At 56.0% G+C, this 25701-nt stretch overlaps 1 protein-coding gene across 2 annotated transcripts; it reads left to right on the top strand.

Annotated features, from left to right (window-relative positions):
* The first annotated feature begins 536 nt into the window (after positions 1 to 536).
* On the top strand, positions 537 to 15613 carry MDFI (MyoD family inhibitor). 2 transcript variants are annotated; one of them, XM_063098092.1, is made up of 5 exons: positions 537 to 690; positions 2164 to 2250; positions 9204 to 9386; positions 12371 to 12595; positions 15086 to 15613. In XM_063098092.1, the coding sequence occupies exons 2-5, from the start codon at positions 2175 to 2177 to the stop codon at positions 15340 to 15342; spliced, it is 741 nt and encodes a 246-aa protein (XP_062954162.1). In that variant the 5' UTR covers positions 537 to 690; positions 2164 to 2174; the 3' UTR covers positions 15343 to 15613. The 2 variants fall into 2 exon arrangements, with proteins under 2 accessions (XP_062954162.1, XP_062954161.1); XM_063098091.1 differs by lacking the exon at positions 9204 to 9386.
* The last annotated feature ends 10088 nt before the right edge of the window (positions 15614 to 25701 follow it).

Raw genomic sequence — 25701 nt, forward strand, 5'->3', positions numbered from 1 at the left:
GTGCATGTACTTTAAAAGTTCAGCTTGCTGAATCCTTACAAGCTGAGCACACCTATGTAACCAGCACGTGGGATTTACATTTAAAGCATATTTTTACATTCGCAACAAAGCAGACATTAGTTCTGGGCCAGATTCAGAGGGCTTTTGAGATCAAGCAGGCGACTTGGAACAGTAAGGCCCCGGGACTGGGATGAGCCAGAGTTTAGGGGCCCTGGATTGAGACTGAGAAACTGGGTGGAGGGGTGCGGCGCTGAGGTCTGTGGTCGTGGAGCGGGCTCTGTATGAGGGAGAGGACGGAGAGAGACGGCGGTGCTGCCCTTTGAGGCGCGTGGAGTCCCAGCCCGCGGGTCCAGCCAGGTAAGCCGGTAAGAATGCAGCAGCGGCCAAGCCCGGCGCGGGCGCGTCCCAATGACTCAGCCCTTGCCAGGAAGGGGGAGTCCGCTCCGCTCTCCAGAGCTCCCAGACAGCAGCCTGATCCGGGCCGGCTCCGGGGACGCCAGCCCAGGCCCGCGCAGCCAGCAGCCCGGCCGCAGGGGTGGGACCCCCTCCTCCCGGCCCGCCACACCTCCCTCCAGGCCGCAGCCACCCGCCCATCGCGGGGACGTGGCTGCGGGTGGCGAGAACCCTGCCGGCGCCGTGGGGGCCACGCCGGTCCTGGCCCCGACGGCGCCCCGAGGACCTGAGAGCGCCGTAAGTAGCGACTGAGGGGGCTGGGGGGAGACCAAGAAGAATCCCCGAGTCCCTCTCCGGGTCCCTGCGTCCCAGCTCCCGCTTCCAGCCCGGGCGGGAACGAGGAACCAGGAGAGGTGGCGCCGCCGCCGCCTGCCTAATTGCTCCCTGGCCCTCGTGGTGGGGCGCCCAGACGCGGCTCCTGGGCGGCCTTTGTCAAGTGTGGCTGAGACGCTGTCGCCCCAGCAGGCGGCCCCACCTGAGGATCATCGCATAGGCCCACCCAGCTCCACCCGGCGGGCCGCAGGCTCCATGCCCTCCCCTATTCTCGGGGACCGGGTCGCGGGGTCACGCTGAGGGTCCCTGAACTCCCTGGGATCGCTTGGCAGCGGCTCCTTCCTGCCACAATTCCAGATGTGCCACCCGGCCCGCCCCTCCGGGAGAGCCCCCCACCCCGTTCCTCCACGCACCCTCATCTGAAAAGGCCTCCGATTCCAGTCTGGAGCCCAGAGAAAGGCTGGATTCGGAGAACCTCTCTTGGCCTCCAAAGTCGGTTTTCGGACACAAATTCCCACGCACAGCTGGTAGGGAGGGGTAGGGGCATTAGGGATGCTCAGGGCTGCTCTAGGACGGGGGAGGCCGAATCGTCACTAACCGGATTTCCCGGAGGGACAACTTCTGGCGGGCCGGGCGCCCGACCCGGGGAACCCGGCTTAGGACCCTTGGCGGAGACCGAGGAGGTGGGCAAAGGGTGCCTGAGGAATTTGATCGCTCCCATCTTTGGGAGGTTTGGGGGCCGCAGTTATTCAGACCGTTGGCCCGAGGTGGTTGTGGTTTCTCTCTCTTTCTCCTGATTTTCTGCAAACTTTTGCAGAGTTTAGGACAGTGAAGGAAAAGGCGCAGCCCCGGGTGCAGCCCGCGGGGCTCTGGGCCTGCAGGGGCGGAGATTTGGGTAGACTGGGGGCCCACTCCGAGAGCGCGGAGGAAACGCGCCCAGCCGGCTTCCTGTGGGGGCTCGGGCCTCGGGCGCCCCGCGGACAGACGTGTCCGGCCCGGCCAGCGCCGAGCCCCGCGCGGGGGAGGGGACGCGAGGGGGGGACTGGGCAAGCGAGGAGGGGGCGGGGAGAGGGTGGGCCAGGGATGAGGGGAGGGGAGAGGCCAGGCGAGCAGGGGAGGGGCTGGAGGGAGAGAAGGAAGAAGGAAGGGGGCGAGCGGCGCGAGCTGGCGCCGAAATGGGAGAAAGAAGCGAGTGAGGGGGAGGGGGCGCCGGGCGAGAACCGAGGAGCCGAGCGGTCCCTCGGCGGGGGCGCCCGCAGCCGCGCGCCTGGTGGGCCCCGCGCGGTGATCCCGGCTGGGCGAGAGCAGCGCGCCGCTTGCAGGAGGCTGGACCGGGGCGGCGCGCGTCTGCCGCGGGATCGCCCCCTGACAGTACCCACTTCCCCCGCACGCGCGAGGGGAAGGTCGGCCCCGCCCGCTGAGCCTTGTTTTCCGCAGGTCCCGGGCCGATGTCCCAGGTGAGCGGCCAGCTCCCCTCTCTCTGCGACGCGCCCCATGGAGGCCCCAGCGCAGCCCCGGCCCCAGGTAGGACCGGGGATGGAGAGTGAAGCTGGACGGATGCGGGGTGGGCGGCTGGGTGGGGGGCACTGATCAGTTCCCCCCCTCTCCTCCCTGAGACGCGGGGAGACGGCTCCGGGGAGTTTGGGTGGGGTGAGGGTGAGATGTCTGGGTATCGGGGACCTGGTCCAAGGAGAGTAGAGGGCCGGGGCGAGGGGGGCAGGGCCCAGGACAGAGGCGGCGGCTGCGCCGAGTTGGCTCCAACCCCCGCACCCCCAACACCAGACACACACACACACCTCGCAGTGACTGTCGGTCTGGGATTAGTGTCCAACCGTTTCTGCCCAGAGTGTAAATATTTATGGGGGCCTCAGGCGGGGGTGGGGGTGTCTGAGTCTTTCTCTCCTTCCCTTCCCCCAGCCCAAACGGAGCCGAGCACTTCCCGAAAACTTTTGTCTGCTCTGAGCGGCGGCAGGACCCGGCCCCTCCCCTCTTTCTTGCCACCTCTTCTCGCAGGCCTTTCCCTCCCAGCCCTCAGGTCTCCGCCACCCCTACCCTGCTGGCTGAGACATACACGTGCGCGCGCGCACGCACCCTCACCTCAACCAAGTGTCCACAACCCAAGTATAATGCCCCTTCCCCCACCTCGCGGGTCGGTAACCTGCCCCGGATTCTTGCTGGGAGCCTCCCAAGTAAGGGAGACTCTAGGCCTCCCTGAGGGGCCTTGGGTAGGGGCCCTGCTGCCTGTGGCTCTCAGTCCTTTCCCCTGGTTGTCTAGATGCCTGAGCTGAGGCTTGCAGTGGAAGTGGGGGTCTGAGAGAAGTCAGGAACATCTGGGATTTGTTCAGGGGCAGGAGGATGGGGTGCGGGAGTGTAGGCCGAGACTTCATGATTCGAAGCCCTCTAGCTTAGTCTCATTCTTTGCCTTTCTCCCATCCAACCCGGTTCTCCCTGTCTCCCCTCTTTGAGTCTCTGAATAATGAAAGTCTGCTCCTAGACCTCTGACACTAACTCTCTGTGTGGCCTTGGGCAAGTTCCTTCCCCTCTCTGGCCTCAGTCTCCACATTCGCCCATAGGAGCTTGTCTGCCTGTTTGGAGAGGCCTGTCTCAGCTCTCCAGATCTCCCTGGTGTGGACGTCCACAGATGTGGACGTCGGGGTCTCCTAAAACAGGGTGAGGATAAGTGGGAGATGTCTGGCCAGTGGCCAGCACACAGATGAGACTAGTGTGTCTGCTGTCCATCTTCCCTAACCTCAGCTTCTCTCCTCTCTCTGTGGGGCCCCTGGAGCAAGGACTTTTGGGGAATAAACTCCTCCAAGAACGGGGCTCCTTCAGCATGGAAGGAGAGCTAGGGACAGCGGCCTCAGCCTCTCTCCCCCTCCTCTCCTCCTTAGCCTCCTGCTCTCTCCCATCCTGCCACTTTTCCCGCTTTCTTCCTCTTATCTGTTTTCTCTGCGCTCTCTTCCACTGCCTCCTTCCAAGATACCCTCCCTTGTTTGCCCCAGCAGCCCAGAGGAGGGGGCTGAATGTGCTTAGGGCAGGGGCCAGGGTGGGCAATGGGAGGGTTAAGCCCTGAGCTGTAACTTGAGGCTCCCCAGCACCCCAGCAAGCCCCCTCCCCAGCCTGGACTGGGCCAGACAATGCTGCTTTCATAACACGAGGCGAGGCCTCACTCTGCCACCACTTGGGAGTGTGAGCCTGCTGCCCAGGAAGCCCAAACCGCAGAAGACCCAGCCAAAACCCCACAGACGCCTGAATCTGAGACCAGAATCCCCCACACTCCCTGAGAGCTGACAGAACAGCAACGCCACAGTGCTGCCCCTGGGGGCCCTGCTGGCAGGATAGTCAGGGAGCAAGTCTTCCCCCCTCCCTCAGCTGCCCAACTTGCAGACAGGGCGCAAGGGGACTCAGGACAGCTCTGGTTGGGGCAAGTGGCCAAGCCCGCACATCTTTGGCTCCCCCAGTGGCTCCTCCCCACCTACCCCTGAGAGCCCCAGGAGCCTGGCTCCCTAACCCACAAGCAGATTTCTGCCCAGTAATAGGGCGTCACATTCCTGTTCGTGGTTCTAAATTGAATTTCCTGGGGAATTAGAGCCTTCAGACCTAAAATAAAGTCAGCTCGACCCAGCCTAACTGGCTAGTTCAGGCCCTCTCCTGTTCTCAGCTTGGTGGCCTGAAACTGTGACCAGTGGATTCACATTAACCTTGTGTGTACATCAAGGGAGTCCACATTCTCTGGCCTTCCTGGGGTTCAGGGCCATATGCCACCCCTAATCCTCAACCCTCTCTCTTTCTCTCTCCTTCTCCTGATCTGGGGCACTCCAAACTCTAGCACTCAATACTCACCAGCCGACATTCTCTGAGTGCCCACTGGGGATGCAGAGATGAATAATGACACCACCCCAAGGGAGGGAGTTGGGGAGGGCTTAGTCTGGTTGAGAGGCCAGGACTTCACTACCAAGTGATAATTAGCAAGAGGGGACCCTGGGTGCTAAGTTCTCAGCGCTTGGGCCTCCTGGAGGAGAGACTGGGTCAGGAAAGGCTTTCTGGAGGAAGAGGTGTAGTTCAAGCTGGGTCAGGAAGGATGGGTTGGATTTGGAGAGTGGGAGGAGGGAGGGATAGGACCTTCTGTTCATGAGAAATAATATAAGCATGTATAGACTGGTCAGAAGGCCCAGCAATGGCCTGGGGCCATGGAGAGGTCAGTCTGCCTGGAACATAGGATCCTTGTACATGGATTCTATTGAAGATGTATGCTAGGGCCTTGAATGCCAAGTCAAGGAAAGACATTGAAGCATGGGGTTCCAGCTACTGCTCTGTGACCAGATGTGGTTCTGGCCCTCTCCAGAGGTGCTCAGAGCTCCAGCTCCAAGGAGGAAACTCAGATCCACCGTCCACAAAGACAATGGAGAGAGGGCTGGACATCAGGGACCAGGCACAGGAGCTCCAGAACTTGGGCTTCTCTCCACACCAGCCAGGGGTCTTGTGGCTGGAACCCCCATGGGTACTGTCCAGGCTTGGAGCAAACCCATCCCACCTGGAAGAGGCCCCCCTACTCCCTCTCAGTCCAGGACTACCTCTCAACTTGGTGGACATCAGAGGGAGCCCACAGGGCCTTTGTTGAGGTTGTGAGTCTCTCGGCCTTCCTTCTTGGGCTTATGGGTTTAAACATGACTCTTCTACTCCCTTCTAGGGCTGGCTGTCTTTCCAGAACTCTGGGCATTGACAGAACCTTACCCAGTGTCAGGAATGGGAGAGTGTTGAAGTAAAGATGCTGCACTCTCTCTGTATTTCCCCCTTGTGAGCGGGTGCGGGGCTGGGGGCTTCTGCTCAGAGATGCCGCCAGCGTGTGTGGCACCCCTTTGCAAATTAGAAAAGGTTTCCCTCTGGTCAGATGTGCGGCTGTGCAGCTGGATGGGCAGATGACACCTACTGGGAGGATGGGGCTCCAAACAGGGATTCCAGCCCCACCCCGCCCCCCTCTGGCAGGAGCCTTTATGCAGGATGTGAACGCATGTCACAGGGCGCCCTTCGTGGCCTATGTGGCCACTCCTTCCCTCCGGCCTACTCCACACTTCCGCCCTCCAGGAGTTTCTCCTCAGAGACCTTCTCCCCTCTGTGGATGGACAGTGGTGTCTCTTGGTCACCAAAAGGAAAACTGGCCTCTTTGGGCCTGTTGACATGTGAGCGCTTGGGCTCTTCCTCTGGCCCGGCTTTCTGCTCCACGTGCTCTAAACAAGAGTGACTTCTGTGCCGGCATCCTGTGCCCAGACACTCTAGGACAGCAGCTCCTTCTGGACCAGGCCTTCCTGCCATCTCTTGTTCCTCCTCACTCTGCTTCCCTGTCTCTCGGCACTTGGTTCCATCTCCTCCTTTCTGCCGTCAGTGCTGGTCTGTTGGGTCCCCTCTGCTGCCCCTGCTGACTCCAGGTCTGCCTCTGTCCCTCTGTGTGCCTCCAGGTCAAGGTTACTAGACATGGTTTTCTTTCCTTCCTCATTTTCCCTCCGAGGTCTGCCACTCACCCTAGAATGGCAGGCCTCCTGCAGGACAGGCTGCCTCGGGCCTTGCTTTTGGCTCTATAATTTCCTATTCCCACCAGATTCAAGGTCACCAGCCCTGTAGGTGACTATTAAAAGAGACTGCCCAGGGACTTGAGACACTTTGGGTAAGGAGTGGGAGAGGAGGACTCCAGTCTCCTGAAACCTTCTTTCTTGCCTTCCTTCCTCCATAAGCCTGGAGGCCAAGAGAGCAGAAATCCTGGCTCTCTCTACTATGGGACTGATGGTGTCACCCCTGTGCACCCTAGTGACCTCAGGAGAAAGCCTGGGAAGTGACCATAGGGCCTGCGGTGCCTCAGCTCGTGTTCCCAGCTCACCAGCCTCAGCACCACCAAATGACATATGATTTCTCTCGTTCCCGCTGAAGCTGTTCACTCTGGGGTGTGGGTTCCTGCTGCTCTTCCTGAGATTCCCCTTCTCTGCTAATTGTTCAATACTCAGTGCAGGTATTGCCTTCTCCGGAAAGCCTCCTAGACACACACACACACACACACACACACACACACACACCACACACACACCACACACACACACACACCACACAGACACACACACACACACACACACCACACACACACACACACACACACACCACACACACCACACACACACACCACACAGACACACACACACACACACCACACAGACACACAGACACACACACAGACACACACACACACACACACCAGGGCTAGATGCCCATCTTCCGTGCTTCCACAATTCTTACAGATGCCCCTACTGTAACTCTTGTCCTTCGGCATATGTGAGAGCCCCAACCCACCCCTCACAAGGAACTCCTAAGGCAGTCACCCGGTCTTTTTCATTCTGGTATACCCAGTGCTTGACATGGCTAGGCACCTCGTAGGTACGTAATAGATGTGAAACCAAACATCAAAGGAAGGAAGGAAGGGAAGGGAGGGGAGGGGAGGGGAGGGGTGGGGAGGGGAGGGGCACCATCCAGCAGGCAGCACCGTTCCTCCATGGGTGTCCTCTCCCCTTGCCTGTACCCTCTTGTCCCACCCCTAGGGATCTTCCAAAAGCCATTTGTCTTCTCTATTATTAGACCTGGTGGCAAGGGGGGCTGTCAGCAGGCCCAAAGAGCAGAAAGGGCTGAAGGGAACCCACCCTCTGCCTCCCTGGAGCAGCTGCAGGCACCAAGAAGGGCTCCCAGCAAATAACTCTGCTGCCCTCTGGGAATCCAGGAACCCAGCCCCTCCCTCCTCCCTGCCCCAGCTCTGTGTCCAGGCAGGGCCTCTGGTGTTCCTTGGGCAGGCGTGAGCATGCCTGCTTGGACCTGCGCCCTCTGTGCAACCACATGGGGCTTCTGGGGCCTTCGTCCCCCTAGCCGTGGAGGACCAGGGTCTTTGGAACAATGATTCCTCAGGGGTCTTTGAGGGTCAGAGGCCACAGAGGGATGATCTGGGATGGGATGAAGCTGGACCACTGGATCTGCCCCTCAGTGCACTTTCAGCTCCCATCCCAGACCTGCGTGCCCAAGCCTGAGTGATCCCTCTAATTATCTCCCTCCTGTGTGCTCTCATCTCTCCCCTCTCTCTCTTTCTCTCTGTCATCTGGAGAAGGCTCAGAGGACGCCATATGCGAGCCCCCCTGTGTTCTCTGTGATTGATTCCATATGGATTTCCAAGGCTATTCTTTGTCACCCTGTCTCTCCGTCTCTGTGTGTGTCTCTCTCAGTCTGTTTGTGGAGTGTGTGCAGCCGGGGTTGTCTTTTGCTCTCTGGGCTTCACTGCTGTTTCTCTCTGTCTTTCCCTGGCCCCTACGGGCTACTCTGCCTCTCCCAAGCCCTTTTGGTCTCTGCCTCTTTATGTCTCTCCCACTCCTTCTCTTTCTCTCAAAATTATATGTAGGGAGGGGGAAGGCAGGAGGCCACCCTCCTGAGGTCCCTGTCATTTTGTTTGCTACACCTGGGGTCTAAAAAGGCTCAGGCTGCACCCAACCCCCTGTCATTGGCACAGCCCGAGCCCTGGCCCCGTGCCCCTCGGCTTCACCCTCAGGTCTTCCCACACCCAGCAGCTGAGGGTCTGGGAGTTCAACCCCCTTTCTTGCTGGCTCCCCCACCTCTCATCCCCCATATCCTTCTTCCCTAGGGCCCAGGGGCCCAAGTCCTGCTGCCTCTGGAGATGTGGGTTTGAAGGTGGCTCCGTTTCTGCCTCCGCCGCCCCTGCACAGAGCCACTGTAATTACATGGGCTGCGGTTCACCTCTTCCCAACGCTCCTGGGCCATCTCTCTTCCTGCCCGTAGCCCCTCCCTGCTCCTCACCCCCAGATTCTTCTGACTCCTTCTCTGCCATGCTCTTCTTCTCTCTGACCTAATTTCTTGCCATCTGTCTCGCTCACACACTCTGTATCAAACTCCCTTCCTCACAGCCTCTGCCCCGTCTCTTTCTTTCTCTCCATCCCTGACTTTTATGCTATCGCTGAGTTTCCCTCCTGTCCCAGCTGTCTGTCACTGGGTTTCTGTGGCTGTCTCCCTCTGTGTCCAATCTCCTGCATTCTGAGGCTCTATCTCTCTTTGCTTCTACCTTTCACTGTCCCTTTGATTCTTTCTCTCCCTGTCACTCCCAATGCCTGTCCCTATCTCTCCATCGCTGCCCATCCATCTGTTCTCTCCTGCGCTATGTTTCTGCCTCCTCTCCCCACTTGCCTTTATACTGTGCACCTCTGGCCCCTCCCCCTGGCACCACACATGCACACACATGCACACACACCCTTTCTCACTCACGGGCTGTGGTTTGAAGCTTTCTATTTTGGAGTCTGGCACCATTGCCAGCTAGGGAAAGGGCTGGGGAACTATTGCAGCGAGACTGAGAATGAGGGCTCACTGGACGTGCTGGGCTGTGGGACAGGGCTGGGGGCTGGGCAAACAGGAAAATGTACCTGAGTCACCTGCTTTTTCCCTAGCCCAGACCCAATCACTCCTACCTGGGCTGGAGGTAGTAACAGGATCGGCTCACCCTGTGGAGGCAGCACCAGAGGAGGGCTCCCTGGAGGAGGCAGCACCCCCCATGCCCCAGGGCCATGGCCCTGGGGCCTCCCAGGCCTTGGACAGCACTGACCTCGATGTCCCCACAGAAGCTGTGACATGTGAGTCCTAGGGAGCTGGGGTGTTCGGTTGGCAACATATAGGGGCTGCCCCAGGAAATATAACCCAGAGGGGTGGGCAAAAATTCAGTGGGTGCCCATGGGTGCACCCACTTGGCCAGAACTTTGAGGGTGGCAGTGCAGGCAATAGAAAGGTGCAGGGCACTGGCACTGTGCTTTTCATGGAGAAAGAAGACCTCCATTACAGAATGGTCAGGAAGCGGGGGAGTGCGGGCAGGCTGCAGGCAGTGTGGCTCAGGGCAGAGAGCATGAAGCTGTATGGAAGAACACACCCAGCACCTCAGGAGGAGAGCTGGGGCCGGGTGGGCTGGAGAGCTAGAGCCCACCACAACCCCATCCTTCATGAGAGCAAGGGCAAAAAGGAAGCAGAGAAGCCCCCAGTTGCTCTGGGGAGAAAGGAGCAAAATTCAGCTCTATTCCCAGGCCTGGCTCAAGGTCTCCAAGGAGGGAGAAAATTTTCTACCTGAACCTCGACAGCAGGGGAAGGGGCAGCCAGAATCATTTTATACTAACTAATGAAGATTCCCCAAATCTATAGACACATTTTTACTTTCCAACTTTCTTTCCCTGAAGGAGCTCATGTGTTCTCCAAATCAGCCTGTATGAGGCAGCAGGAGAGCTATAGCTAAGCCCATTTCACAGATGAGGAAACTGAGGCACAGAGAACTGCTGCCCTTGCTCACAAGCTGAGGAACTCAGGTATCCTGGCCCAGTGCTCTTTCCTCTGCCTGCCTTTCCAACTGGCACAGCTGGGCTGGAGCCGCCTGCAGTCAGGGCATCTAGGGCTAAGTTGGACTCCCAGGAAATCGGGGTTACTAAATCCCGCTAGTGCCCTTCCTTCGGCCCCCTTCAGACACACCCACCAGCAGAATTGAGAGAAAGAGGTCAGCGCTGTGGCCACAGAGGAGGGGGCCTGGATGGAAATGGGACAGACACTCCTGTGTCTGTGGGCCCCAAGTGTTTGCTCTGTGACTCAGCCCCCACCCCGCCCCATGGCCACCCCCATGGCCATGGCCACAGGCGAGCTCTGTGTCCGCCTGCACTCCCAGGGCCCTCGGCCCACCACACATTCCCACCCTCTGGTCACTGTGCCCATGTTTAGGCAGCAGGGCAAGGGGCACAGAAGCTGGCCATGGACTCTGCCCAGTCACCCTCACGTGGCCAAGAGGTGGGGGCAGAATGATTCAGTCCTGGCCACTTCCCATGGCCTTTCCTCTGTTTACCCAGATGCAGGCACTAGCCACACCTCTTGCCCTGTCTCCCACCCTCTCTCTGACTACCCCCCTTGTCCTCAGCTCCTTTCTCCTGGTCTCCAGGCCTTCCCTCCTCCACATTCTAGCTGTGGGACCTGTGGCAAGTTTCACCCTCTCTAGGACTAAGTTTTCTCATCTGTGAAGTGAGGCCAATAACAGATCTACTGTGATGCTCAAAGAAGTTACCACATGGAAAGCTCCTAGCGCTGTGCCCGGTACATTATAACCGCCCCACACATGTAAGCTACTAGTTATAAGCGTAGTAGCAGTTTATTCCCTAGTCCCTTGTCTACCATCCTCTGCCCCCTTCTTGCCTCTCTGTCTGTCTGCCCTCTGAACCCCAGCTCCTAATCTCCAGGCTGCTCCCACCTCTGACAGTAGCTGTGTGGCCTTGGGCAACTTACTATACCTTTCTGGGACTCAGTTTCCTCATCAGTAAAAGAATACTGCCATTTAGGGATACTGAGAAGATTCAGTGAGAGAATAATTAGCAAGTGCTTAGAACAGTGGCTGGCATGCATTAAGTGCTCAATCAGTGCTAAGTGTTGTGACTACTAACATTACGAGGAGACCCAGCCCCCTCAGTCAGGGTAAGCCCTGAGGCCACCTTCCCCTCTGCTCAGCCTCCAGGGCCCCCAGACATCTCCTTCCCACACAATTTAAATACACTGGCCAGGCCTGAAGGGGGCTGGGGGCCCATATCTCAGCTCCTGAGGGACTGAAGTGCCCTATATTTTCGGAGGGTTCTTAGAGGTGGAGGGTCCTCCCGGGAGTCAGGGGCCCTGAGCAGCTAAGGAGTCTCAGAGCTCTCAGTAACCCCTTCTCAGTGCCCCACCACCCCCCAGCACACACACCCCTTCCTTCATCTCTTGAGAACAGAACGGAGCCACCCAGTTGAACATCCCTGAGTGAGGTGTGGGAAGGAACTGGGGGATTGGGGGGGATTTCCAGGGTCAGCTTCCCTGCACACCATGATGAAGCTGAAGTTTGGTCCCTCAGCCTGGGATGGGGACCTGGGAGTCCTGGCCTTGGGGGTCTCCCCTCCCCCCCCAGCCTCCCTCTTCTCTTCTCTCTCTCCTCACCCATACCCCAGTGGCCCGTCACCAAACTCTTTCTGACAGCTGTCCACAGAGGCAGGATGGGGCAGGAGGTGTGGAGGGCTGAGGCTTGAGTGGAAGAGCTCAGGAGAGAGAGGGGCTGCTGTGAGGAGCCCCTGGATTCCAGGGCCAGGCGTTCTCCAAACAGATGTTTCCAATAAATCACCCAGCACACCAAGGGCAAAAACAGCTGGGGGCTTGGCAGAGGCCGAGGTGAAGGTTAACTGCTTCACTGCTGTTCCCCCAACCCCAGCCACACCACACCGCCCCCCCCACCACCACCACCACTCTTGCCAAAATCCCAGGACCCCAAGGGCAGGAGAATGGATTTCATGTGGGGTAGGCAGGTGGGATCTAGCGCTCTGAGCCCCTCCCCTTGCCTTGCCCTTCTGCCTTTTCTGGAGTGGGCACTGGACTGAGAGTCAGAATCTAGGCTCAACTCTGCTGCTGTGTCATGGTGTGGCTCAGTTTCTCCTTCTGCAGAGTACAAGTCCGGCTGGGTGCCCTGTGATGGACCTAAGAGTAAAGCAGGCAGGAGAAATAGAGCAGAGCTCTGGGAGGCTGGGTGGGCCTGGGCCCACCCTTTCCCCATCACCCTTTCTCTTTATCTCCCCAGGCCAGCCTCAGGGGAACCCCTTGGGCTGCACCCCACTACTGCCAAATGGCTCTGGCCACCCCTCGGAGCTGGGCAGTGCCAGGCGGGCAGGGAATGGTGCCCTGGGTGGACCCAAGGCCCACCGGAAGTTGCAAACACACCCATCCCTCGCCAGCCAGGGCAGCAAGAAGAGCAAGGGCAGCACAAAATCCGCCACCTCCCAGATCCCCCTCCAGGCACAGGAAGGTAAGCACCCATCCCACCTCTCCCCCGCCTCCGAGCTGGTTCCTCCAAGCGTGATCCACAGACCAGCAGCAGCATCTTCACCTGGTCGCTAGTTAGAAATGCAGAATCTCAGCCTCCCTCCAAGCCTCCTGGGTCTGAATCTCTAGGGTTTAATAAGCCTCCTAGGGAGTCTGATGCGCCCTCAAATTTGCCAAGATACACCTGTTGCAAAGTACACCTGTTGGGTAAAGCGAAGCATACCTGCATTCTCAGGGCCACCCCCACCAATCCCTGCTCTCCCAGAGTTGCTGTAACAAAGAATGGAGCCCCCTGGGCTGATCCAGCTTAAGCAATTCCATTTCTGGAAACAGTGGACCATCTCTTTAGTGAGAACAGAAGAACATTTAGCAGAATAAAAGGATGCTTAACTGGGGGCTGGGGTAGAGGGCTGCGAGGTGTAGTGTGAGATCCGAGGACCCATACAGTCAACCAGCTGTTGTTCCTGCAACACAAATACCCTCTGCAGGGCCACCTTGGGCAGCCTGTAACTCAGTGGCTGCCTGACCTTCACCCCAGAATTTTTAAGTGACTCCTGCCCATTCTGGGGGACCCTGGCCTGATCATCTGCAAACAAGATTCGATTTACACATTTACACATAACATGTTCAGAAACCTTCCCACCCTGTAGAGCAGATTTTGCCTGACAGTCCTATTTATGAAGGGAGTATTCATTCATTGCAAATGTCCCGGGCATCTGCTATGTGCTGGGTACCCAGTTGGTGCCTTGCTAAAGCCCTCATGAGAGAGACAAAGACAGGTAATCACCATATCACGTGATAAGTGCAGTGATAAAGTCCCACACAGAGGATTATGTGAATGCAAGGGGACACTCATGAGAAAGCTGGGGAGGGAAGTGTGGGAAGGCTCTGGTGGAGGTGTCTGAGCAAGTCTTCAAGGATGAGTGGAAGGATCAAGCCAGGGGAGCATTAGCACAGAGGTGAGAAATGGCTAACGTGGCTGGAGGATGAAGTGCAAGGCAAGGAACAGTGAGAGGTGATGTAAACTATGCAATGGACCTAGACACTATGTGGAAGGCAATAGGGAGCTGTGGAAATGCTTAAACAAGGTAATGTGACCTCATTAGATTTGCATTTGAAGAGAACTGCCCTATTCAGTATAGAAACAGATTGCAAGACCCTGTACAAGACCCTAGTCTCTCCACACGGGAATGCAGGAGGACAGGGTCAGACACTCCATAGCTGAGTGAGAGTCACAGAGGGCCAGCAGCCTCATTCCAGGGGCCCACCTGGTCAGAGGAACTGGACACCCTGCCCCATAGCCCGGCCCCCAGGTGGGGTGCAGCTCAGTATCCAGCTGTACACTGAGGGGTTCAGAGCATGGGCTGGAGCCAGCCTGCCTGGATTCAGTTCCCAGCTCCACCGTTTGCCAGCTGGTGCCCAAGGGCGGGTTCATGTATTAATTCATAAACATTTACTCACTGAGCACCTACTATGTGCCAAGCGCAGTTCTAGGGACTTGTAGCATATCAGTGAATGAAACAAAGATGCCTGCCCTGGCGGAGCTTGCATTTCAGCAGGAGGAGGTGACAGTAAATGTGTGGAAGTTGTGTAGAGCAGTGGAAGGTGGGGAATCCTCTGGAGGAGACAGGCGACCAGGCAGGGTGAAGGGATGGGAGTACTGGGGTGGGTGAGCAGGTCTCAGTATTGAATGGGGGGTGGCAGAAGGCCTCAGTGAGAGGTGACATTTGGGCAGAGAAGGAGGTGAAGGAGTAAGCTGAGCATGTATCTTGGGCAAGATGGTTCCAGGCAGAGGGAGCCGTGTCTGCATGGGAGCAGAGGGGTCCAGCAGAAGGGTGGTGAGAGAGGGAGACAGAGAAGGAGCAGGGACCAGATCATGCAGGGCCGCAGGGGCCACTGCGAGGACTTCGGCTTTTCCTCCGAGTGAGGTGGGAGCCATTGAAGGGTTCTGAGCAGAGGAGGGATGAGATCCAGCAGAATTTTCTAAAGGATCCCTCTGGCCACTGTGTGGGATGGGAGTAGATGCTGGGAGGGGTGGTCAAGGGCAGGAGAGGGGAGACCCGTGAGGAGGCTGGTACTGTTGCCCAGGTAAGAGATGAGCAGAGTGGTAGGACTATGGAGATAGACTTAACTTTTCCGTGCCTCAGTTTCTTCATCTGTAGAGTGGAGCTAATAATAGCCCCACCTCACAGAGCTGTTGCAAGTTTTAGTGGATTTCATTCACACACAGCACTTAGAACAGTGCCCGGAACATGTCATCACTTCCAGTGTTTATTGAATAAATAAACAAAGGCGGTTAAGAGCAGGGATTCCCAGCCCAGACTGCCTAGGCTAGAACCCCCACTCTGATGTGCATAACTCTCTGTGCCTCGGGGCATCACCTGTATCATGGAGTAAGGGGCACACAGAAAGCGCTCAGTAACCCTGCCCCTTCCCAAGGCTATGTCACACGCCCCCTCTGCCTGCCTCGCAGACTGCTGCGTCCACTGCATCCTGTCCTGCCTGTTCTGCGAGTTCCTGACGCTGTGCAACATCGTGCTGGACTGCGCCACATGCGGCTCCTGCAGCTCCGAGGACTCCTGCCTCTGCTGCTGCTGCTGCGGCTCCGGTGAGTGCGCCGACTGCGACCTGCCCTGCGACCTGGACTGTGGCATCCTGGACGCCTGCTGCGAGTCCGCCGACTGCCTAGAGATCTGCATGGAGTGCTGTGGGCTCTGCTTCTCCTCTTGACCCACGGTCAGGGCCGCCTGCGGGCACTCCCAGCACAGCTTCCAGCAGGGGCCGGCTAAGTGGGACCGGCTCCAGGGCTGTCACACAGAGCTTGATAAACCCCCTCCCCCTGGTCCCCTTCCACCCACCCAGTGCCCTCTCTGAACCCCAGCCCCAGTGAGAAGGGGGGGCGCTCAGAGAGGCCACCTCAGCTGTGGGAGCTGGGCCCATGGCAGAGAAGCCTGTCCTCCTTGCTGAGTTAGCAGGGACAGACGTCGCCGGGACCTGTTGGGATAGGATGAGCCAGGGGAAGGGGGAGGGTAGGGGTCATTCCCCGGGACCAGCCGCCAGGGCTGCGGAACACTGTGAAAGTTGGGGGGGTCAGGACCATGGGGAGGGCAGGGCCGGGGTTGGGGCTGTGTACCTCTCACTGCTCCTGGTGCCGCCTCTCCCTGCCACCCCAGGCTTAGAGGACAGCAAAATGTGAAAAGAGACCCCATCCCACCGTCAGCCAAGCCCCTCCCATGTCTCCTTTCCTGGACTTTTGTGGAGGCCCAGCCCATGCAGTGACCCCAGAGGGCAGGGCTAGACGTGGGCCTGGGGCGGGGCGGGAGGGGAAACAGTATGGAAAAGACTGGAAGGGGAGAGGGAGGGAACGGAGGGAGGGTCTGTTCTGTCTGTTGCTGTAAATGAAGATATTTGTCCATCTCGGATTTCATCAGGACTCGACTAATTTCTGTGGACCACCACTCTCAAAAGCCGACACGCCCTGCCACCCCCTAAAACGCACCCAAATGGACCAGGCTTCGCTCTTCTGCTTTTCTTACCCCAGAAAGCTGCCCTGTCCTTCACATTCCCTTCCCTCCTTCACATTCCCCCCAGGGGAAGGAAGGAAGGGGTTCCCCACCATCATTTCCTCTTCCCACCTAAGGGAAGGGAAGCCCAGAGAGGGAAGAGTTAACCCTTGGTGTAGGATTAATTAACAACAGATGTATTCAGGTTTTGATTAATTAATCTCCTGCTGACTCCAGCTTCTTGAAGCTGTTCACAATGAAGTCACTCCAAGGCATAGGGTGACTCCCATGTCAGTGGCAGAGGGGTGCTGGCAGGGAGTGGAGGGTGACACCAGGCTTGGCACAGTCTGGACTTGCACCCAGGCTTCACTGGGAGGCGGGCTGTGGCCTGAGTGGAGGTCGCACACCCAATCTCCATTGTCCCCCAATTGCCAGGGGGCCTGAGAGAAGGAAACTCAGACTGCAGGAGCCTCATAGGCCTCTGTCCAGCGCCCCTGGTGTGCAGAGGGGAGGAGCCTGAGCATCGATGTACTGCAGGGTGCACTGGGGGAGCGGGGACCCTGACGGGGGGGGCTGGGCTGAGCACCCCTCCACACACACACATCCTGGACTTGGAGGAAGCCAGGAGAGGGCGGGGGGGAATGAGAGGGTGTCACATGGTTAGCCAGACTTGGATTGTACTGAGGAGGAGGCTGAAGAAGGCCTTGAAAAGTGGGAGTCCAAGCACTGCTTCCAGGAACGAAGGCTGGAATGGTTCAGAAGGATTCTGGAAGGAAGGAAGGAGGGGGACTGTGCATAAAGGCCAAAAAAAGTCAGGGAGTGCGTTTCAGTTGTGGCAGCAGGAAGGTCATTGCAGGCAGTGAGAAGGACTGCCACCCGCCCCACGCCACCTCAAGCACACAGACCTCACTTTGCTGGCTTCAAGGTTTTCTAACCTCTGGGACCACCCAGGAAACTCAGGACACAGGAAGGAAAGGGCCTGCCCTAGAGAGAAGGCCCTAGGCCCCCCCTAGTGCTCATTTACTTGTCTGTTTGTATTTATTTGTTCATAAGTTTTTGTTTAGTTATTGATGCACAAGCTACAAAATGCTCAAAAGTCTGATCTGTGCATGCACAAGCACTGACACATATACATTATCTTTCTTTACAAAAACATGAGGCTCCTGTGCACACTGTCTGCACCCTGTCTTTGTCACTTGACCCCACATATTGGGGAGCTTCGTTATCGGCCCGTCGAAGAGCTACCTGGAGCTTCACTGGATGGATGAGCCTCAGACCATGGCCCAGCTTGGCTCTTGGTCCATTCCTAACCTCTCTTACAAACAAGCCTGTGTGAACATCCCCTCTTGCATGAAAGAGCTACACTGGTGGAGTATTCCTGAAAGTGGGATTGCTGGGCCTAAAGGTGCATGCATTTGTAACATTGATAGGACTGTCTGATGTGGCCTCGAGAGGTGTCCACTCCTCTCCCAACCCTGGCTCTTTCTGTCTGAGAAGGAGAGACTGTGGCAAGAGGAGTTCCCGAGACCCGAGACCCTGGGATCCGAGGGATGTTACCAAGGCCAGGAGGACTGGGGGGCGGGATTTCCAACCAACTCATGTCTGGTCCAGGTGGGCAGGAAGACCCCCTTCTGGCCCTCCCTCCTCCCCGGCAGGGGCTGTGGCAGGAAGAGGCGCCTCGGCAATCCAAACAGTGATTTCCTGCTGCAGGCTCCACAGGGCTGTTTTCTTTAGGACAGTGGCTGAAACCTGAGAGGCTGAGCTGGGTGGGGACAGGACAGGGAAAGGATTTAGCCAGCCCCCAACACACACACACACACACACACACACACACACACACACACACACACTCCAAATACACAGACTCTCCATAAAGTCACATGCTCACATACATTCCACACACACACCTCCCCCACACTCACAGCACATGTAGACACACACACGTACACTCACACATTTCACATCTCAGAGCCTGCTGCCACTGCCACCTCTGGCCAGCCTGGGGCTGGGCTGCAGAGAGCCCTGTCCACCCCCACTTCCCCACACGCCTGCCCTGCCTTCTCCATCTCTCCCATCTTTGCCCAGGTGGCCCTCATCCCTGCTGGAAAGCAGATGGCACTTGTCTGCAGGCCACCCCCCCACCCACCCCTGCCCAGATATCCTCCCAGGGCTTGCCCTGGTCCAGACCCTCTCCTGCACAGCAGTCCTCTGCTGGCTTCCGGTCCCACTGGCTGGGCTGAGCCAGGTGACATTTCTGGGCCCGGCTCTTCTGTGAGCCCCAGGGAAGAGGCCCATTCATTCTCTGGGCCTTACTTTCCTTGTGTGTATCATGGAACAGCAATGAGACTCTAGGAAGCTAATGGTTGTCCATACCCCGCCTCTCTGGTTTTCTTTCATCTTTGAATCAGTAGACCAGCCCACTTTTGCCCAGGAGACTTCTTGAGGGGCCTCCCCTCATCCCTGAGTTGTCCAAACTGGGCAGCATTACCATGCTTGTGGGAGGTAAGGTGGTGAGGCCAAGTTACACTGTCCCTGGGCGGGACGGTCCATGAGCACTCAGTGATCCTGTGTAACAAACCTGAGAAATGTTGCCCCATGACAGACCAAATAGTCAATCCAGGAGCAACCCACCCCCTCTGCCTCCACAGTCCCCATCAGCTTCTCCCTGCACAGTATTTGGAATATTTACCTGGCATTCCCTGTTCTCATACCCAGAGCTGGACAAAGTAAGCCTTAAGCCCACCACCTCCATAGCCCTTCATAGGGATGGGGATCCACCCCGCCCACAGCCAGCCATGCTCTGGGGCCTCTGCCAGCTCCCCTGGGGAGGTGGCCCAGTAGTGGGGAGGAGGCAGGTGCTGGTCCCTGAGGCTCTCAGGACAGCTGCTGCAGACACTCTCTGTGGCTGAGTCTTGGGGCAACAGGACTCCACTATAGCTGGGAAAGCAGCATGGTCACTCTCAGGACTGGCCTGTGCAAAGAGAGGCATAGGACAAGCAGGAACAGGGGCCTCAGGCCACAGATGGGGGCACAGGGGGACCACAATCACAGACCTGGCCTCTTGTCATCTCCGTGTTGATGCTCCTTTCCACAGTCTGGCTTTCCTGGGATGATGAGGATCATAGTATGGGATGGCTCCTGCAGCCACAGCCCTCCTATCACCCCAGCTGTCCCTTCACCATCCACCACCTCCAGAAAATAGCCACCTCCCAGCCCTTCCTTGCCCCTCACCTGGTTTTACTACCTTTTCCCAGCCCTGTAGCCACCTCTCTATGCCACCGTTCCTGCCATCTGCAGGTCTGCTTCTTTCTGGGTAAGGGCCTCATTTCCTCCTACTGTGGACAGATGGGGGCAAGGGGTGGGAAGGGGCAGGGTGTCCACACACTGTCCACCTGGCACCATCTCAGCTTGACCACCTCAGAGGGCCCCATAGTAAAGGCCGGGGAAGGGCTCTGATTGGCCCGGAATGTGCTACAGGCTCATCCCGGGGCCAATCACTGTGCCAGGGACAAGGAGGAGGGCTGGGATTGGCCAGGCCTCAGCCATGCACCGCCTCTGTGGCTAGGAGGGTGGGTTACTCGGCTGCCCCTCCAGAACCACGTGGGATCTGGGAAGGGAAACTCCCCCAAAGAACTGCTCTGAGCGCTGCTCTGGGGGAAGGGGTGTAGATGGGGTTCCTGCCCAGGTGTTGACTGGGTGGCAGGGAGGACAGATGGTGGAGGGTGTCACAGGTGGCCCCCACAATTCTTTCTAACTCAGATCCTTTGTGGCTCAATGATGCGGACAGTGGCCGTCTGATAAGAGAGAAACACAGGGCTTGGAGGTAGACAGGGAGATGGAGTGAGAAGAGGAGGAGGCAAGGAGACAGCGAGGCAGACAAAGCCAGGCCTCGGGAGACAGAAGGGCCACACAGGCAGGCTGCGGCCACATCCCTCACTCCTCCCAAGGTTGCCGCCACGGGCTGTGGGGGCAGTGAGGGCAGTGGTGCCCCTCGGCCCGGCTCCCTCCCGGGCATGGAGACTCCACAGCCTTGGGAAGCTCAGTGTTAATTAGGGCCCTGGCTAATGGCTCGGAAGATTGGCCAGTTCCAGGGACGCTGATGAATAGAGACCTCGGTGAGATTTATTCCTAATTATCTCATTTGTCTCCCCCCATTACTCTTTATGGCCAGGATTTATGGGACCATTAGGGGGGCCCGGCCAGGCCAAGAGGAGAGCAAGCCTTGAGATGCTTCATAATAATAACAATAACAACCCTCATCCTAGCCAGATTAATGGAGGGTTTGCCTTCCTGCCCTCTCTGTCCCCTGTCCTTGGGACCCCAGATACCTGCTGCTCTCAGATCCCTCTCCCTCCCAGGATCCCTGGTCCTCAGCTCCAGGTCCTCAGCCACCTGTGGAGTTCAAGTGCATGGCCCCCTCTGCCTCTCATCCCAAGCCTGTCACTTAGCCCTTCTCAGTGCCACCAACTGGGGGCTCAAAGTAGCAGCAGGAGGATCCAGTTCCAAAGGTAACACCTCTAAGACAAGGTCTGAATCAGTAATCGGATGTGTTTGGCAGCAAGCAGCAGAAAATCGAAATAAGTGTGGCTTAATCCATAAGGACATTTATCCTTTCCTTAACAAGAAATGCAGAGGTGAATGATCCACAAACTGATCAGGAGACTCAAAGATGCTATCAAGTAGCCTGGCTTCCAACCTTCTCTTCTGCCATGCTCAGAATGGGGTTTATGTCTCCCCTCCTGGTCACAGAATTGCTACTGCAGCCCAAGCATAGTGTCCTTCCACACAGCACGCCACAATGCACAAACAGCAGGGGAATAAAGGGGGTCTTCTCCTCCTGCAGCTTTTACCAGAGGTTAAAAAAATTTTTTTTTTCCCAGAAGCCCCTAGCAGGCTTCTACTTGTATCTTCACCCAGACTGGGTCATATTTGGTCTTAGGTTGGGCTCCCCCAGAAGCAGGCCCTAAATAAGAACTCAAGTACAAGTAATTTGTTTAGGAGGAGCTTTCAGGAAACATCACTAGGGGAGGAGGGATGGGACTGGAAGGAAAGGCAGCCAATAAAGGGTGTGTTATCAAATTGGTCACTACTGTGGGTGACTAGAGCTCAGGACATGTGCTTCCGAGGGACCTGAGCCATTTACACACCAAACCCATAGTCACGGGTTGAGGGCTGTTCCTGGGAAGTGCTAATTTTCTGGCACTTCTAGCCTGCTTAGGCTGCTGAAGAAAGCCCTCAGAGGCAGGTGGCCAGAGTGCTCCTCATTGGGAAGGACCGAGGGGATAGGCGGGCATCAACAGTCTGGCCCATCACCTGCAAAAGGGAGCAGTGATTCATGGCAGACCAACCCTGGCTCACTATGGGGCAGGGAGAAAGGGGCTGGCTGTTGGGGAGCCACCCACAAGGTTTGCCACAGAGCTTTTTCCCACTTTCTCTCCAGGGGACCCTTTTGGACTCTGCCACAACAGGCCAGCCACAGGGGGTGAGTGATTTCCACTTCAATGTGAGGAGAACATGGAAGCAAATCCCATACAGATGCGGCAATGTCAGCCCCAGTCCTAAGACACCTGAGTGTGGAGTAGTCACTTCGTCTTCCTCTACCTGCTTAGCTCAGGAGGAAAGCAAGAGATGGCTTCTCCAGACTCTTGCCATGGTCACCCTCCCCACAGACTGCCGCTCCCCCCTCTAAATCCAGTGCTGGAGTGTCAGGGTGGAGAAGTCCAGCCTTTTCCATCCAGGTGCTAGCTGCCCACCCTTTCACTTTAGGTAACTGCTTACTTCATGAGGGTGTTGAGCACCTGGAACCCTCGTACACTGCCACTGTGAGTGCAAACTGGTGCATCTACATTGGCAAAATCTACCGAAGTGGACGTACGCATACCATATGACCCAGCGATTCCCCGCCAGGTATATACAAAACAGGTTGTACATGCATGAACCAAAAGGCACAGACTAGAATGTTCACAGGAACACTAGTCATGATAACCCCCAGATGGAAAAGCCAGCTGTCCATTAATGGTAGAATGGATGAACAAACTGTGGTGCATTCACATGATGGAATTCTGCACATCAGTGAGAATGAATAATCTAGAACTATGTACAGCATGCGGGAATCTCACAAACCCGGGGCTGGGCAAGAGAGGCCAGACACAAAACAGAGCATACTGCCCCCTTCTTTTCAATAAAGCACAGCAAGCAAGACCATCCCAAGGTGTTAGAAGTCAGTGTTATCGCTACCATTGTTGCCCAACAGGGTAGGGCTGGGAGGGGGTGGGCAGGACTTCTGGGGAGCTGGTAAATTTCTGTTTCTTAATCTGGGTGCTGGTTAGATGAATGTGTTCAGCCTGTAAAAATTCATCAGCTGCACAGTTATGATGTGCGCCATTTTATGTGTACATGTACTTCCAAAAAAAGTATATGTGTACATACACATATGAACTCCCTGACTCATGCATGAATGGGAAGGAAGCAAAGGGGTTGTCCAGGCCTGTCCCCTTGTTTTACCTAAGAAGAAACTGAGGTCCACAGTGGACAGCATCTTAGCCAAGACCGCAGATCTGGCTGGCGCCCTGACTGGATGAGAACCAGCTCTCTCGGTGCCTGGCTCATCTTGTCTGCCTTGACACCTCACCTGTGTGACAACTTGAGATCTGAAGAGGGCATGAGATTTTGATGCCTCTGAGGACAAGCCCCGTCTCTGAACTCTTCCCTCTTTTGGATCACACGGAGCCTTTTTATATAGGGCAAGCAGATAACTACGTGCTTCCTAAAGCTCACTGGCAGCATTTCTGGGGAGTGAGATTCACACGACTGGCAGGGGTAGTGCAGAAGAGAAAGGTCTTTCCAGAAAGAAGAGTGTAGTGGATTGAATTATGTCCCCCCAAAACTCACTGAAGCTTGAATTGTGTCCCCCAAGTTTTATGTACTAGAAACTTAGCCCCCACTGTGGCTGTTAAGAGTGTGGGAAATCCTATTATAGTAATTGAAAGATGGAGCCCTGGGCCGAGCCCGTGGCGCACTTGGTAGAGTGCTGCGCTGGGAGCGCGGCGACGCTCCCGCCGCGGGTTCGGATCCTATATAGGACTGACCGGTGCACTCACTGGCTGAGTGCCGGTCACGGAAAAAAAAAAAAAAAAAAAAAATGAAAGATGGAGCCCTGAAGAGGTGACTGGATTGTAGGACCGTGCAGTAGTGAATGGATTAAAAATGGTGGTCAGGGGCGTGGTTCCGAGGGCTTTGAAAGAAGAGGAGAGTCTATCTTTCTTTCTCTCTGCTCTCTGCTTCCACCATCTTGCAATGTGAGACCCCTGGGTCACTGTTGCCACCACCAGATGGACTTTGGACTTCCTAGCCTCAGAAACTGTAAGCAATAAATTTCATTTTCTTTATAAATCACCCAGTTCCAAGTATTTTTTAATAAGCAACGGAAACAGACCAACACAAAGAGGGAACTTATATTTTATGAATAAGTATAGTATTCGTTTACTATCACTGTGTAACAAACAAACGCAAACCTTACAGCTTAAAACAATGAACGTTTATTCTTCGACACAGTTTCTGGGGGTCAGGAATTTGGAAGCAGCATAGCTGGGTAGGTCTGGTTTGGGGTCTGTCAGGAGGATGCAGTCAAGTTGTCGGCCAGGGCTGCGGTCATCTGCCATCTCGATGGGACTGGAAGGCAGGAGCCACAATGTCTGTTATGACCTAGTCCCAGAGTTTCACTCCATCACTTCTGCAGTAGCCTCTTGGGTACACCAGACATCCCTATTCAGTGTGGAAGGGACACCAGGGCATGAATGCCTGAACATTGGGACCAACTCGGAAGCTGGCTGCCGTACGCACATCAACCAGGCTCCGCTGCCTGTTTCACCTTCACACGTTCATTGTCAGAGATTCATGTTAAGTCTCTATAACATGCTAGGCACACTCAAGTGCTCAGCACCTGTGTGGTAGGAATCATTATCCCCATTTTCAGGTAAGAAAATTGACCTGGAGAAGTTGACCAACTTTTTCAAGATAGCATCTCTGGTGAGGTACGATGCCCAGCCTGGACCCCGATCTTCTTATATCACTTCATCACGCTGCATCCTAGAAATCAGGGTGCACTGGGAGTCAGTGGTCCTGGGTTCTGATTTAAGCTCTCTGCTAACTTGCAGTGACCCCCTGGACGGTCACTTCCTGTAACAGACGATGTTGACTGCCTGCCTGCATCCGATAGGACTGCATCTGCTCTGGCTTATTTCTCCCTCATGTAAGTCAGTTTGGAGGTAGTGGCATAAAGCTGGGACAGTGGTCTGCTCTTCAAGGTGTCGGAGCCCCAGGCTCCCTCCGGCTCACAGCTCTGCCACGGCCCTTGTTCTCATGGTCCAGTGGGGTGGCATCCACATTCCAGGCAGCACATGGAGGAAAGAACAGGAAAGAGAGCAGAGGGCTCATGCCAGATGTCTCTTACAGAAGATTCCTGGAAACTACTGTGTGAAACCTCTGCTAACTTCTCATTGCCCAGAATTTAGCCACATGGTCACATTCAGCTCAAAGAAGGCTGGGAGATGTAATCTTTATTTTGGGTGGTTATATGCCCAGCTAAAATTTGCATTATTATGGAAGAAATGGAGAATGGATATTAGGGGACAGCTAGCTATCTCAGCTACCCTAGCCAACAGCCATCCACCTCTTCCTTTCTTTAACAGACCCCTGATTTATTTCACTTTCCTCCAAGCAGCCATGAGCTTCAAGTAGAGCAGGCCCCACCTCTAGGGGATGAATCTCAATTGCTCTAAGCCCGTCGTTATGGTCTCACTCCCCTTGTCAGTGATTGGTTTAGGAATGGGCATGTGACCGCATCCTGGCCAATGAAATGTGAAGGTAAGTCTCCAGAGGCTTCCAGAACACAAGACAGGGACACTCCCATTTCTGTGCTTAGTGGTTGTTGTTTGCATGTAACGTAGACAAAATGAGTCACCTTGGGACTATGGGGGGAGCCAGCCTAGGAAGTTGACAACCCCCCAAGGATTTCAGAGTGGAAAGAAGAAAAATATCTAGACATTTTTACCACTGCATTAACCAACCCTGGAACCACACTACCTCTGAACTTCCTGCTATGTGGTCATTCTTAAGCCACTTTAATTCGCTGTTCTATTATTTGTAGTTAAAAACATACCAACAGATCCACTTCCCATCTCTTGGCATTAGTTTCTCTGTGAGAGGAATAGATAGGTTGCCCCAAAGTCTCACTTTTCCGGTGAGGAATCCAGAGAGCTCTGTCTACCATGCTAGTGACAGAAATCCCATGCAAACCAACTTAAGCAAAAAAGGAATTTATTGCCTCTTATAGCTGGAAGGAACACTCTGGTACTTATAAAATTAAAGAAAGAGCTTCAGGAATCAGGGTGGAAGCTGGGGACCCAATGCCACCATGATTTTTTCTCTCTCCTTCCTTCTGTCTCAACTCTGAGACTCCCTATGTGTTGGCCTCAGTGTCACCTATTGAAGACAGATCTTCTCCACATTGGTGGATGGGAAGAGAGCAAAATGGATAGGAATCAGAGGTACCAGCAACCCCAGTGGGGGGAAGGGTCCTTTGCAT

The sequence above is a fragment of the Cynocephalus volans genome, chromosome 5, assembly GCF_027409185.1.
Source record: "Cynocephalus volans isolate mCynVol1 chromosome 5, mCynVol1.pri, whole genome shotgun sequence".
Lineage (NCBI taxonomy): Eukaryota > Metazoa > Chordata > Mammalia > Dermoptera > Cynocephalidae > Cynocephalus > Cynocephalus volans.